Source organism: Mastomys coucha, unplaced genomic scaffold (genome assembly GCF_008632895.1).
Source record: "Mastomys coucha isolate ucsf_1 unplaced genomic scaffold, UCSF_Mcou_1 pScaffold6, whole genome shotgun sequence".
Lineage (NCBI taxonomy): Eukaryota > Metazoa > Chordata > Mammalia > Rodentia > Muridae > Mastomys > Mastomys coucha.
In genome coordinates, this window is record NW_022196912.1 from 98,706,234 (window position 1) to 98,719,410 (window position 13,177).

At 42.2% G+C, this 13,177-nt stretch overlaps 1 protein-coding gene across 3 annotated transcripts in view; it reads left to right on the forward strand.

The window, feature by feature from the left end:
• The window catches only part of Psen1 (presenilin 1), a 47,045-nt gene that overhangs the window by 23,004 nt on the left and 10,864 nt on the right, over positions 1-13,177 (forward strand). For all 3 annotated transcript variants that reach the window (XM_031355366.1, XM_031355369.1, XM_031355368.1), the window contains 3 exons: positions 1,363-1,613; positions 3,445-3,586; positions 11,258-11,325. In XM_031355366.1, the coding sequence (XP_031211226.1) occupies positions 1,363-1,613; positions 3,445-3,586; positions 11,258-11,325 (461 nt within the window). The remainder of the gene's footprint in view (positions 1-1,362; positions 1,614-3,444; positions 3,587-11,257; positions 11,326-13,177) is intronic.

Sequence of the window (13,177 nt, forward strand, 5' to 3'; positions counted from 1 at the left end):
TATTTTTTACTTTATTTTATTTTATTTTATTTTTTGTTTTTTCGAGACAGGGTTTCTCTGTGTAGCCTTGGCTGTCTTGGAACTCACTCTGTAGATCAGATTGCCCTCAAACTCAGAAATCCGCCTGCTTCTGCTTCCCAAGTGCTGGAATTAAAGGCACGTGCCACCACCACCCGGCGGAAAGTGGGATTTTATAAAAGACTGTAAATTCAGTCAGTCCATCCATCTAGCATGTATTTTTTTTTCAGGCTTAGTGAGGGTGGGAACATGGGACAAAAAGAGGGAACATGGGAACTTTTTAAGGCCCATGTGCTATTCAGGAGTGTGCTTGTTTGTTGGTTTTGTTTTGGAGTTAGGTAAGGTCCCTCTATGTAGTTCTGGCTAGCCTGGAATTCACTACAGAGCAGGCTGACATTAAGCTCCCTAGTGTCAGGATTAAAGATGTGTGCCACCATGCCTGGCTGGGAGATTTTTTTTTTTTTTTAACTAAGCTATTTTTTAAAATTATTGTAGTTTTACATGGTATTGTGAGAAAGAATATGGAGAGATATCTTGAACATCACTATATGCATTTTAAAGTATTATTAATAATGAATTCCAGCATTCGGGAAGCAGAGGCAGGTGGATCTCTGAGTTCGAGGCCAGCCTGGTCTGCAGAGTGAGACTATTTCCAGGACAGCTCAGACTATATGAGAAACCTTGTCTGGAAAAATCAAAATAATAATAATAATAATAATAACAACAACAACAACAACAGCAATAATCAGATAGGGATTACTTTGTGAATTTGAAAAGATGAGATTACTAAGTTTGTAGCTGTATAAAGAAAGTTTGAGGGCTGGAGAGTTGCCTTTGTGGTTGGTTAAAAATACTTGCTCTTCCAGTGGGCCCAAGTTCAATTCCCAATATCCACATGGCAGCTTACAGCCATCTTTGACTACAGTTCCAGGGGATCCGATGCCCTCTTCTGGCCTCTGTGGACACCAGGTGTATGTGTGGTGCATAGAAATATATGGAGGAAAAACACTCATACACAAAATAAATAAATCATAAGAAGAGTCGATGTAGGTCTATAGTATTTAAGCCAAGCCTCCAAAGAGGAGCATGATTGCCTTAGGAGGAGAATAGAGAGAAGGAGGGATGAAGTGGGCCAGGACCCAGGTAAGAGGAAGGGCTGGGCTCCTCACAGAACAGCAGTAAGTAATAACCCAGACGTTAGGACTGTCTGTAAGGGGCGGCTTCTTGCTTCACATGTTTAGAACTTAGGTGCTGATGGAGCTATCACACAAACCCCAAGTGCACGTCTTACAGGATGCCGTGTGCTGAGAGTCTGCTTACTGAATGTATCTCCTGTGCTTTTAGAATGACAGCCAAGAACGGCAGCAGCACCACGACAGGCAGAGACTTGACAACCCTGAGCCAGTATCTAATGGCCGACCCCAGAGTAACTCAAGGCAGGTGGTGGAGCAAGATGAGGAGGAAGATGAAGAGCTGACATTGAAATATGGAGCCAAGCATGTCATCATGCTCTTTGTTCCTGTGACCCTCTGCATGGTCGTTGTCGTGGCCACCATCAAATCAGTCAGCTTCTATACCCGGAAGGATGGGCAGCTGTATGTATAAATGCTTCATTCTCCAGGCCAGCATGGCTTTCCTCATAACATGTTGTTATCCTCTCGAAGATCTCTGTACCTACGGACCATGGACCATCCATCTTTTCTGATGGCCAGAGGCAGTGGGGATGACAGGATTGATGATTTGATGTCATTTCTGGTTTTGTTCTGTTGTTGTTGTTGCTATTTAGTTCTAACCTTTTGAATCTTACTTTTGAGCCAGCAGGCATGGTGGCAGGGCCTGAAATCCTAGCACTTGGCAAATGGCTCATGGAGTTTTAGAGGTTTAGGAACCATGGATGTGGGGGACCACCATATGGCGATTGAAACACAAGCATGGTGGCATATGCCTAATCAAAGTACCTGGCAGTGGGGAAGGGACAATCAGGAACTCAAGTCTGTCTTTTGTTGTATGCAAATTCCAGGTCAGCTTGAGCTACAAAACAAAACAGCATTCATATTGTCCTCCTCTTGGTTTGTGTGTTAAAAGTATTTCTCATAGCAGCTTGTTTTCACTGTTTCTCAGGCTGGTCCAGAATTCACTGTGTAGTCTCAGCTAGTCTCAAATTTTTGACCCTGCCTCAGCCTCCTGAGTGGTAGGATTACAGGTGTGTGCCACCATACCCAGTTTTATGAGCCTGTTATAGAAACTTGAATGACACACCTTTTTTCTTTCTCCCAGAGAGCAGTGCAGGGGTAGGCAGTCCAGACCGGTATATTGGTCTTTTATTCACAAAGCATGAGGCTTCCTTCTTCAGCTTCTGTCCTAGGTTTTCTTAGGGTCCAGACTAGAGTCTCAGCTTTTGTTCAGCAGCAGAAGGGAGTTGATAAGGGGACATAGGCATCATGTAGCTGAGAGCACTCCCTGCAGGAACTACCTCCTCAGCCTCTTCAGAGTTCCTTGACCACTACACAGTCTCATGGCCACACCTGCTATGAGGGCGGAAGTAAGGTCATTGCACTGGAAGCCTTGGCACTTGGAATTAAGGTATTTTTGTATAAATGAAATACGAGAAGACAACTCCAGTTATAGTCACCCTACAGATAAAAAGACCATTGTTCAAACCCTGTCTCTAATAACTGTTGTTCAGCCTCAGTAGTTAGTTAATAGGCAGAACCTGGTTATTTAACAGATTCTAATAAGCTATGGAGAAAACCTTGGGTGAGATCATTATTTCAGTACAAAGCATCCACTAGATGGAGCCAGTGCCTACCTGTGCGTTCATCTCTTCATAGTCTGTTTCCTTTTACTCTGAAGAAGTTATTTTAGAGAATAGCTATTTTTCTTAAGTTAAAAATTATTAGCTAAAGGGTTGGAGAAATGGCTCAGCAGTTAAGAGGGTGCACTGCTCTTGCAGATGTACTGAGGGATTCATAACACCCACATCAGGCAGCTCATAACCACTTTTAATTCCAGCTCCAGGGACTGGGTACCACTGCCCTTCATGAACATCTGTACACATTTACATAATGCACACACATGCACACACAGAATTTAAAATAGAAGCATATATGTCTACATTTTAAAAAATTATTACCTAGAGCTAGGGTGGTACAGACCTATAATCTCCACACTTGGAATGCAAAGGCTTGAAGATCACATGTTCAGGTACAGCCTGGGCTACATGGTGAGTTCCAAGCTAGCTTGTGGTTACTTACTAGATTCTGTCTCAAAAACTAACCAACAAAATAAAAAATTCCTAGTTGACTGATGAGCTACAAAAGGTACAATTCTAAAAGATTCAGTAACCCACACAATTGATTACAGTTTTAAAGGAGTATGTGATTTGACATATGCATTGACACACTTGTGTTTTGTTTTCCTCTTTAGAATCTACACCCCATTCACAGAAGACACTGAGACTATAGGCCAGAGAGCCCTGCACTCAATCCTGAATGCTGCCATCATGATCAGTGTCATTGTCATTATGACCATCCTCCTGGTGGTTCTGTATAAATACAGGTGCTACAAGGTGAGCATGAGGCAGTATCCTGACCTGCTTATGGATTGTCGTTGTTATATGTGGGGGAGCGAAAGAAAGGTGGGGAGTGTGTGTGTGTGTGTGTGTGTATGTAGGTAGAGGAGAGAGAGAGAGGAGAGAGAGAGAGAGAGAGAAAGCAAGAGAGAGAGAGAGAGAGTGGGAAGGATGGAGGGAGGGAGAGAGTGATGTGTGTGCAGGCCGGTGCTTACCAGAGTGGACATGTGCACTTGATAGGACAGCTTTGTAGAATGGGTTTTCTCTTTCCATCTTTGCTTGAGCTTCACATTCTGAGCCACTTCACATCCTTGTTATAAGAGTCTTGTTATATTCTTGACTTGGTCTGGCAAAGAAGAAAGTGTCTTATAATTTGGATCTAAGTTATTTTTCCTTTCATTCTGGAGCATGTTGAAAGTACCAGAAGACATACATGGGAAACAGGTGTTTTCATGTAAGATCATGTGTTTTCAGTATTTTGATTTATAGTGTGCCTGTGGCATTCCAGAGACACTTGTGTATATCATCATTAACAAATAGTGCTATAGGATTTAAGTGGCTTATAAAGCCACCTTCAAATGCTGCTGCTGAACTCATTAGTGACTGGCCATCTTACTTGTGAACTCCCAGCATCATTTGTGTAGTCTCTCGGAGCAGCACTGCTTCTTGCCTTAGCCACTGGGCACAGGGAGAAGTTGCGGCAAGGATGCAGGCCCAACTTCCCAGCCCCTCCCCCTCTCCTCTCCTTTTACCCTCCTCTGTGGCTGCCTCTTGGATCTTAGCCACCCAGTGCATGCTTCATGCTCAAACCTCAGAAAATCAACAAATCAATACCCATCATGGAATCTTAAGATCATCTTCAATAATAGAAATAGTAAATATTAACTCTCTATATTGCAGTCTACATTATTTCTTCTTAGATTTTTCTGTGGGGTTTTGTTTGTGTTGTCTTTTGAAACAGGGTTTCTCTGTGTAGCCCTGGCTGGTCTCAAACTCACTCTGTAGACCAGGCTGACCTCTAACTCAAAAGATCCACCTGCCTCTGCCTTTCCAGTGCTGGGATTAAAGATCTGTGCCACCACCACCTGGCACATAATGTGTTTACATGCTTGCCAGGGTTTCCCTCCCGGACCCTCTCTTGGCCTCAGTAGATGCATTCTAGAGCTCAGCTGATTATGGGCTAGGCTTGTTCTTTTGCTTCCTTTTCAGATTTCATTAGGGGTGGAATTTTGTCTTCTCCCATGTTTATTCTCCCCCCACTTCCAAGTTTCCTGCTTTTCTTTTTCAAAATTACCTGTATACTACATATAGAACTGTGGACTCAGCATTATATTTCCTGAGAATTTTTTCCTAATGATCTTGGAAGGTTACGTAGTTTCTGTGTACTTTTACATTTTCATATGTAGAAAGAAACCACCATCTGTAAACTACCTCTCCTTGCCTGTTTTTAGTTTTTCATGCACTGATCTGTTGGTGACAAGAAGCCAGCTGTATGGACTATGTGTGCATAGTCCTATGTTTCATTCAGTATCTCAGGAGCAGTGCATGTGCACGCCTTCTGAAGCACGGGGGCAGGGTCACAGTTGCTGTAGGTCAGAAACTAATGAATCAGTTTGGGAATTTGAGTCCAGAATTTGGCCTTGGCTGACTCTCGGCCGTTATGTAAAAATCCTCTCAAACCTAGTCCTCAACCCCTAAGAGCTATGCCTTCTCTTTCTGTACCTCATGGAACCTGTTTATCCAGCGTGACAGTATTTACTACTTCTGTCTATTGCCTTTTCAGAACTTAGTTTTTCTGGCCCCTCTTGCCGTTGGCTTGTTAGTGTGCGTCCTGACCATGGTTCCTTTCCTCCTTTGCAAGTTTCCCTCAGGCTCACAAATCCAGTCCCAGGTTTTGGGGTCTTTCCCTCCTTTGTTTCTTAGAGAACCATATTTAGGGCTGGAGAAATGTTTTATCAGTAGGAGCACTGGCTGCTCTTGCAGAGGACTTGAAACTGATGAACTCGGTTTCCTACTCCCACATCTTGGCTCATATTCATCCCTAACTGTTTCCAGGGTATCCAACAACCTCTTTTGGCTCCTGTGATGCCAAGCACAAATGCACTTACTGTACACATATACACACACACACACACCAGGAAACCATGCATGCACACAAGGCAAAAATAAAACTTTAAAACAAAATCATTTACTCTCAGAATTAATTTTGTACCCTCAGATATAACTTTAAATTTTTTTTAAATTAAGTTTATATAGTTTATGTATATGCAGATATGTATGTGGACATGTATGTGCCATGGCTTATATGTTTGCATATGTCATGAGGTTTGCAGGAGTCATTTCTCTCCTTCCATGTTGTGTGACAGACTTTTCTTGCAACACAGACATCTGCTCACCCCAGAAAGGGAACCTATGCCATACCAAAGTAATAATTAAGCTAATATCCAATTAGTGAGGTTTTTATTGGCATTGCTAACAAGAGTACACTTATACTGAGGGGTTGCTTGCAAGGAGCAGAGATGATTCAAAAGCAGCTCTGTCACTGAAAAGGCCACTCCATCACAGGTGATAATCCTGAAAGCTGCCACCCTGGAGCTCCTTGCACAGCAGTGGCCAGCTCCCAGAGTCCTTTCTGCACTTGGGCTGTCAGAATCTCCACCCCAAGCAGTTGTTTGCTCCTTTAAGTGTTGTTGCTGAGTGGCCCTTGAGAATCTTGAGAGTTCCTGTTCTCTCAGATATGCGGTCTTGGATTTCGTTTGTGGTTGATGAGCACCCACCTTTTAAAGGGAATGTCTCAGGTCAGGGGAGAATAATTGCCATCCAAGAGGATCCAGCTCAGTTGTCATGCCTGGCCATCTTGCTATCCTGGATACAACTTTGATTCAGTTCGTTCAGCCTAGAAGTCATTGCTTATTGGACCCATGGTTCATTGGTTGATTTATTAATTCTACTTTGATATCTGCAAACACATATCCTCCTCCCCCTTATCTTCAATAGGTCTGCTTTGCTAACTTTTTTTTAAAAAAAAACTTTATTATTTACTTATTTATTTAACTCACTTTACATCCTAATTGCTGCCCCCTACCCTTCTTCACCCAGTCCCCTCCCCTCTTTTCCTCTGAGAGGATGGAGGCCCCCACTGGGTATCCCTCCATCCTATCACATCAAGTTTCTGCAGGGCTAGGTGCAGCCCAGTTATGGAAACATATTCCACAGGTAGGCAACGCTTTGGGGACATCCCCACTCTAGCTGTTGGGAGATCCACATGAAGACCGAACTTTACATCTGCTGCATGTGTGCAGGGCTCACTTTGCTAGCTTTTAATGTTGTCCCTGTCCTCCGTTGCCTTCTTTCTTATTAGTCACTTACTTTGACCAGTTCCTCCAAGCCAGTAGTCCCCAGGTCAGTCCTTCCTATTCCTATAGCTTGATTTCACGTATACAAAAACTAAGGCACACCAGTGTCTTGGAGCTTTTTATTGTTGTTTGTTTGTTTGTTTGTTTGTTTTGAGATAGATCCTCACTGTGTATTCTGGCTGTCCTAGAGCTCACTGTGTAGACCAGGTTAGCCTCAGACTGTCATAGATTAAAGGCAATGCTCCACTGTGCCTTGCCCTTTTAATGAAAGTTTTAAGGCTCCCATCACCCTCTTTCCTTACTTAAGGTATATTTTCAACTTCTTTGCACCTTATGTGGTTTGTTAATACTGTTACTTTGTTACTTAGAATCTAGTAGTTATATTTTTCTTTCTTTCTTTTTTTTTTTTCTTCGAAGCAGGGTTTCTCTGTGTAGCCCTGGCTATCCTGGAACTCACTCTGTAGACCAGGCTGGCCTCAAATTCAGAAATCTGCCTGCCTCTGCCTCCCAAAGGCATGCACCACCACTGCCCGGCAGTAGTTATATTTTTCATTTCTAGAATTTATATTTCTCTGTTTTAAAGATGTTAGATCAATTTGGATGTAGTCTTTTTGTCCAGATTTAATTTGTTTCTATTACTTTCCTGTCTTATAACATCTGAAGTTTTGGGGAAGGATAATTCTATTGACCCTTTCTCAGGGTGATTTGTACCTTGAGTGAGTGGTTTCTGCTCATTTTGAGTTTATATCTCTGGAGAGTTTATTAGAATCACTTTCATGCAAGTGAGTTGTTGAAGATTGCCACATGCCAAAAACTACCTGTGATTCTCATGCCACCTGACTTTATTTCTACTTTCCTTTAAACAGTTTTGTTTTGTTTTGTTTTTAGGGAAAAGTGGGCTTCTAAGAATTTTTCCTTTTCTTTGTCACTTCTAACTGTATTTGAGATTGTATTCAAGTATTAAGGTTAATGTCTACTAGAAAGGTACTGAGCGGCTGGTATGAAGTCAGACGGTCCTCTGAGGGGGCAGTGAGGATAGAGAAGATAAAAAACATGTGAGAGACAGATGTGGGAGGGCTGCAGGCCAATACCATGCCAGCAGTGGGTGTGTTCCTCACAGCCTTCTTATACTGCAGTACCATGGGAAGCAAAGCCACACGCTAACAGAAGCAATGCTGAAACATACACAGAAGACATTTGTTCCCATCCGAAAGCCTCCCTTTTCCTCCACCAAGGTCAATAGACTCTTCAGCCCCTCACCTTGAGCCTCAAGTGCATCTCCTCTTATTGTCCCGTGCCTCAGCAGACCAGGAACTCTGCCAACAGACCTGCCCCCACTCTGCCTGCCAGGCAGACTTTGTCTCTTATTTCTCAGCTCCCAACATAGAAAGAAAACTTTAGAGAATCTGTCCACTGTATTTTTATAAATACAGAGAGATGGGTTCATTTTAGTTCAGTGTTTTCAGGGTTAGCAAAAACAACCTGTCTATTGTTGTGGGCTGCAGGGTACTTGTCAGTGGTACTTGCATGCATTCTTAGCTGCCCTCGCCTGACAGGCATTGCTATGCACTCAACACGGACACACACAGACGCACGCACACACACACAGCCCTATCCTGGCCAGAGTGGGGCCTTGGCGCCTCCCACCCTATCTTCTCTACAGCTGTATGCCTTTCAAATCTGGGATGTTTTCCTACCTCAGCACCAACTGCTGTTTTGGCTTTTTGCCCCACGGGTGGTTAGGGTGCACAGGTGAATGGGATGTGTGTGTTGACACAGTGTATTTTTTGTTTGGTTGGGTTTTTTAAATATATTTTTGATTTGTTATCAAGTTAATGCTGAACTCATAGAATGGGTTGGGAAATGATGTACCCTCCTGGTCTCTTTTCTTCATTAACAACTAAGAATTGTAGCATATGTGTTATCTTGCTATTTGTATTTATTGAGTCTTTTTTCACGACTTTTCTAGTATTTATATGCTGCGTAATTTGGGTTGTATCTTGGGCACTTTGTTTTCAGTTTTTTAAAATCAAGTATTTTATTTATTACTATTTCTGTCCGTGTGTGCATGCGTGTTAGCTCAATCTACATAAAGAGTTCAGGCCAGGAAGTTTCATAGTGAAACTCTATTTAAAAACAAGAGGCTGGAGAGATGGCTCAGCAGTTAAGAGCACTGGCTGCTTTTTCAGAGGTCCTGAGTTCAATTCTCACATGGAGACTCACAACCATCTGTAACTACAGTTTAGGGGAATTTGACACCCTCTTCTGGCCTTTGCCACTGACAGACAGATAGACACACACACACACACACACACACACACACATGGCCTTTGCCACTGACAGACAGATAGACACACACACACACACACACACACGCGCGCGCGCGCGCGAAACACCCATACACATAAAATAATTTTTTAAAACAGAAAAAGAGTCATGGCCACATATGCTTTCTGGGAGATAAAGAGCTCGTGAATGGCTTCCAGTTATGATTTCTGGTTTCTTGGTGCTTTTGTTTTTGTTCTTCCAGCCAGACACTGAGACTGTTTCCTAGTGTTGTCAGGGTCAAAAACTAGGAGGTCAGAGAGCTAAACAAGACTCACCTCACACCCTGATGCACACTGTGGCTCACCAGGGTGAAGATTTTTTTCTCCCTGAGCGCAGGGCTCCAGCCACCTCTTTCCTATGACTGGGGGTAGCTGGTGGCTGGGCTTAAGAGGTTAGGGAAAGGGAGAAGAGACTAATGGCTACTGAAGCCACGCTGCTTGCACTTTCCTAGCTCCAGCCTCCTCTCTTAGTGAGCAGCCAGCTGAGGGTTGAGCTCTTCCAGGTGTGGCCACATACAGAGGAGAGACCATGGAATGTGCTTGATTCTGTCAGCTAGACCTGACCTTAACATTTGGATCAGTTCTGTGCGTCTTTTAATTATGCTAAATTTGAAAACATCTGGAATGTCGGTACCCAACTCTATTTCCACCCTTGTTCATCTGTGCTATTTCGTGTTGTTTTTTAACGAGTCTCAGGAAGCACAGCCAATTCCATACAAGAATGTTGTTTACTTTGACTTCCAGCATGAAGTAGAACGAGCTTTTGAGCCAGACATTCAGAAGCAGCTTGCTGGGACCTGTTTGCAAATAAACCCTGAGGATTTCTCCTAGCAGTGTTTGATTGTACAGTGTCTGCAAGAAGCGGGTGGGGGCCCATACAGGGATAGACACAAAAAAGGCAATTGCTAGTGATGCATTTGTGACAGGTGATCTGTAACTTGAAAGTTGTAAGATTTCTAGCATGGATAGCTCAGGTTTAAAGAATGCTCACTGCTGGGAAAAGAGCCCCTGTCTTTCAGGCCTTTAGGTAGTTGTGGGAGCTGATAAGCTAGGGACTTGAGAAGGCTTGCTTGCCATTGATTGTCCGGAGTAAGAGTGCTCCTTTGTCATCAGGAAAGGCTTTGACAATCATTGGTGACCAGTCTGAACTGCAAATTTTTACACCTTTATTACAAGCAAATTAAAATATAAAGAATGGAACAAATATGGTAGGTAAGTCAAAATGTACAGGTGCCCATAGAAGCCAGAAGTTTCACATCTCCTGAGAAGCCATCAGTGTGGGTTCTGGAAACCTAACTTGGGTTCTAAAGAACAGCATATGCTCTTAACTACTGAGCCATCTTTCCAGCCCCCTTTATTGCTCTTTTTGTCCATATTTTTTTCTTTTCATTTATGGGCCCTAATAAATAATATAAATTATCCTTATTGACATCTGTTTTTTGGCAAGTGAATACCAAATGATATCTTTTGTTTGTTTTTAAAAAGAACTTTAAAAAAGTTAACTCTTTCTAGATGTGTATATATATATATATGTTTCTGTTTTATACTCTGACCCAAGATTTTCATATAAGTATATGCTGATCCCAAAGCCACATTTGTTCTGACATTTGAAAGGAGAACGTGGAAGCTGGGCAGAATTGGCACACGCCTTTAATCCCAGCCTTTAATTAATCTTTAATGCCAATATATCTGGCAGAGGCAGGTAGATATCTTGAGTTCCAGACCACCCTGGTCTATAGAGTGAGTTCCAGGACAGCCAGGGCTACACAGAGAAACCCTGTCTCAGAAAAGTAGACTTATGGGCATGGGCTAGAGCCTAGTAGAATAGCAGTTGCCGGCATGTGTAAGGCCACTGGGCCACCCCAGCCACTACCAAGGGAGAGTGGAAAGCAGAGCGTTAACACACACTATTTCATGTTACGAGGAGTCTTATTGTTTAGGAACTATGGAATCTGTTGGTTATATTTGCGTTGTCTCTCTTCTAGGTCATCCATGCCTGGCTTATTGTTTCATCTCTGTTGTTGCTGTTCTTTTTTTCATTCATTTACTTAGGGTAAGTAATACAGGTTTTTGGTCTCCCTCTTCATTAACTCTGACACCCACCACTGCCCTTAGAGCCATGTACCTTCCTGATGAATTATTCTCTAAGTAATCATTTTTTCTGCATACTATGTCTTAACAGGTACTCAAAAGATGAGTTGGTGTTGGTAGGGATGTTGTCTTTTTTATTTAACTTATTATTATTTGTGTGTATGTGAGGGCAGGCACCCATGTGAAGGTCAGAGGACAACATTCAGGAGTCCATTTTCTCTTTCCACCCTGGGTTCTGTGGCTTAAACTTAGGGAGTCAAGCTTGCTGGCGAGTGCACTTGCCCACTGAGCCATCCTGCTGGCCAAGTAGAGAGGTGATATATACTCAAAATACATATATATTTAATATATAATATTATATAATATATTACATATACACACATATGTACATATCAACTTATTTTATAGGGTGGGGACCATGTGCCACAGTATACATGTGGCAGTCAGAGGATAGCTTGTGGCTGTCAGCAGGTCTTTTCCCTAGAGAGAATTATGGGGTAGAGGGGAGGAGACTTGTTACACATCTTTATATAAATTTATACATACCTAGCTAAGAGTTGGGGTTACTTTCATTTTTAGAATACCTGAAAATCTTAGTATAAAATACATTGCAACCTCATTCAGAAACTTCAACATTTTTGCTTTATTTTAGAATTTCAAAATAGGAGAAAAATCATCTTTCTAGACAGCCCCATGGCCCACAGTTTGTGCTTATGTATATTCTTTTTCTTTTGCTACTACGATGTCTACTATAGTTACAATCTCTTAGATGATAGATTTTGTTCTCCAAAAGTTAAAATAGTTTTCTTCACATAGAAAAGTTAACCAGGGTCTGGGGACAGGGGGTGACTGAGATGTCCATGTTTGCTAGTCAGGCATGAGGACCTGGGTTTGGATGCTCAGACCTACATAGAAGCCAGGCCAGGGACAATTTCCTGTAAGTCTAGCAATGGGAGGCAGAGACAGACAGATCCCAGGACTTGCTGGCCAGCCAGGCTAGCTAAAACAGCAAGCATCAAGTTCAGTGAGAGACATTGTGCCACACAATAAGGTGAATGTCAACTAATGGCTTGTACATGTGCCTTTATAGGCAAACTCACCCACATATACTACACACGGTGCCAAGCAGCAGGCTAGGAGCATAAAATCGATGGTGGAGTGCATGCTCAGTACACATGAGGCCTTGAGCTCCTCCATCCCAGCTTCACACAGACACTCTAAGTATAAGTCATTTTGTAAGAATAAAGGCAAGTCTCGTCATCCTTTTAGAGATTAATAGATAAATCTCCTGCCGTATTCTTAAATACCGGTCTCATCAGTGTCTGATGATATTATAGCATTATAAAGTTAATAACATCATTTACGTTTTCACTATAAAAATTAATGGTTCATTTTTTTCTAATTTCAGATGCTTTAAAGTAGAATTTCATAAAATACAGTATGATAGTACAGGACAGGTGATATGAATTTCTTTTTTCAGTTTTTGTTTTTATTTTTACAGGTGTGGCCTGTGATACTATGTGTTCATTTATGTGAATAGTGTATGTAGTACCTGTTAAAATAAGTTCTGCTTGAGGAAAATGTGATATTTAAGAGAAAGGAGCTACATAAAATAACAGTACAGCATAGTAAAAGCAAATATGGGGGGCTGGTGAGATGGCTCAGCAGGTAAGAGCACCAATTGCTCTTCCAAAGGTCATGAGTTCAAATCCCAGCAACCACATGGTGGCTCACAATCACCCATAATGAGATCTGATGCCCTCTTCTGGTTCATCTGAAGACAGCTACAGTGTACTTGTAATAAATAAATAATA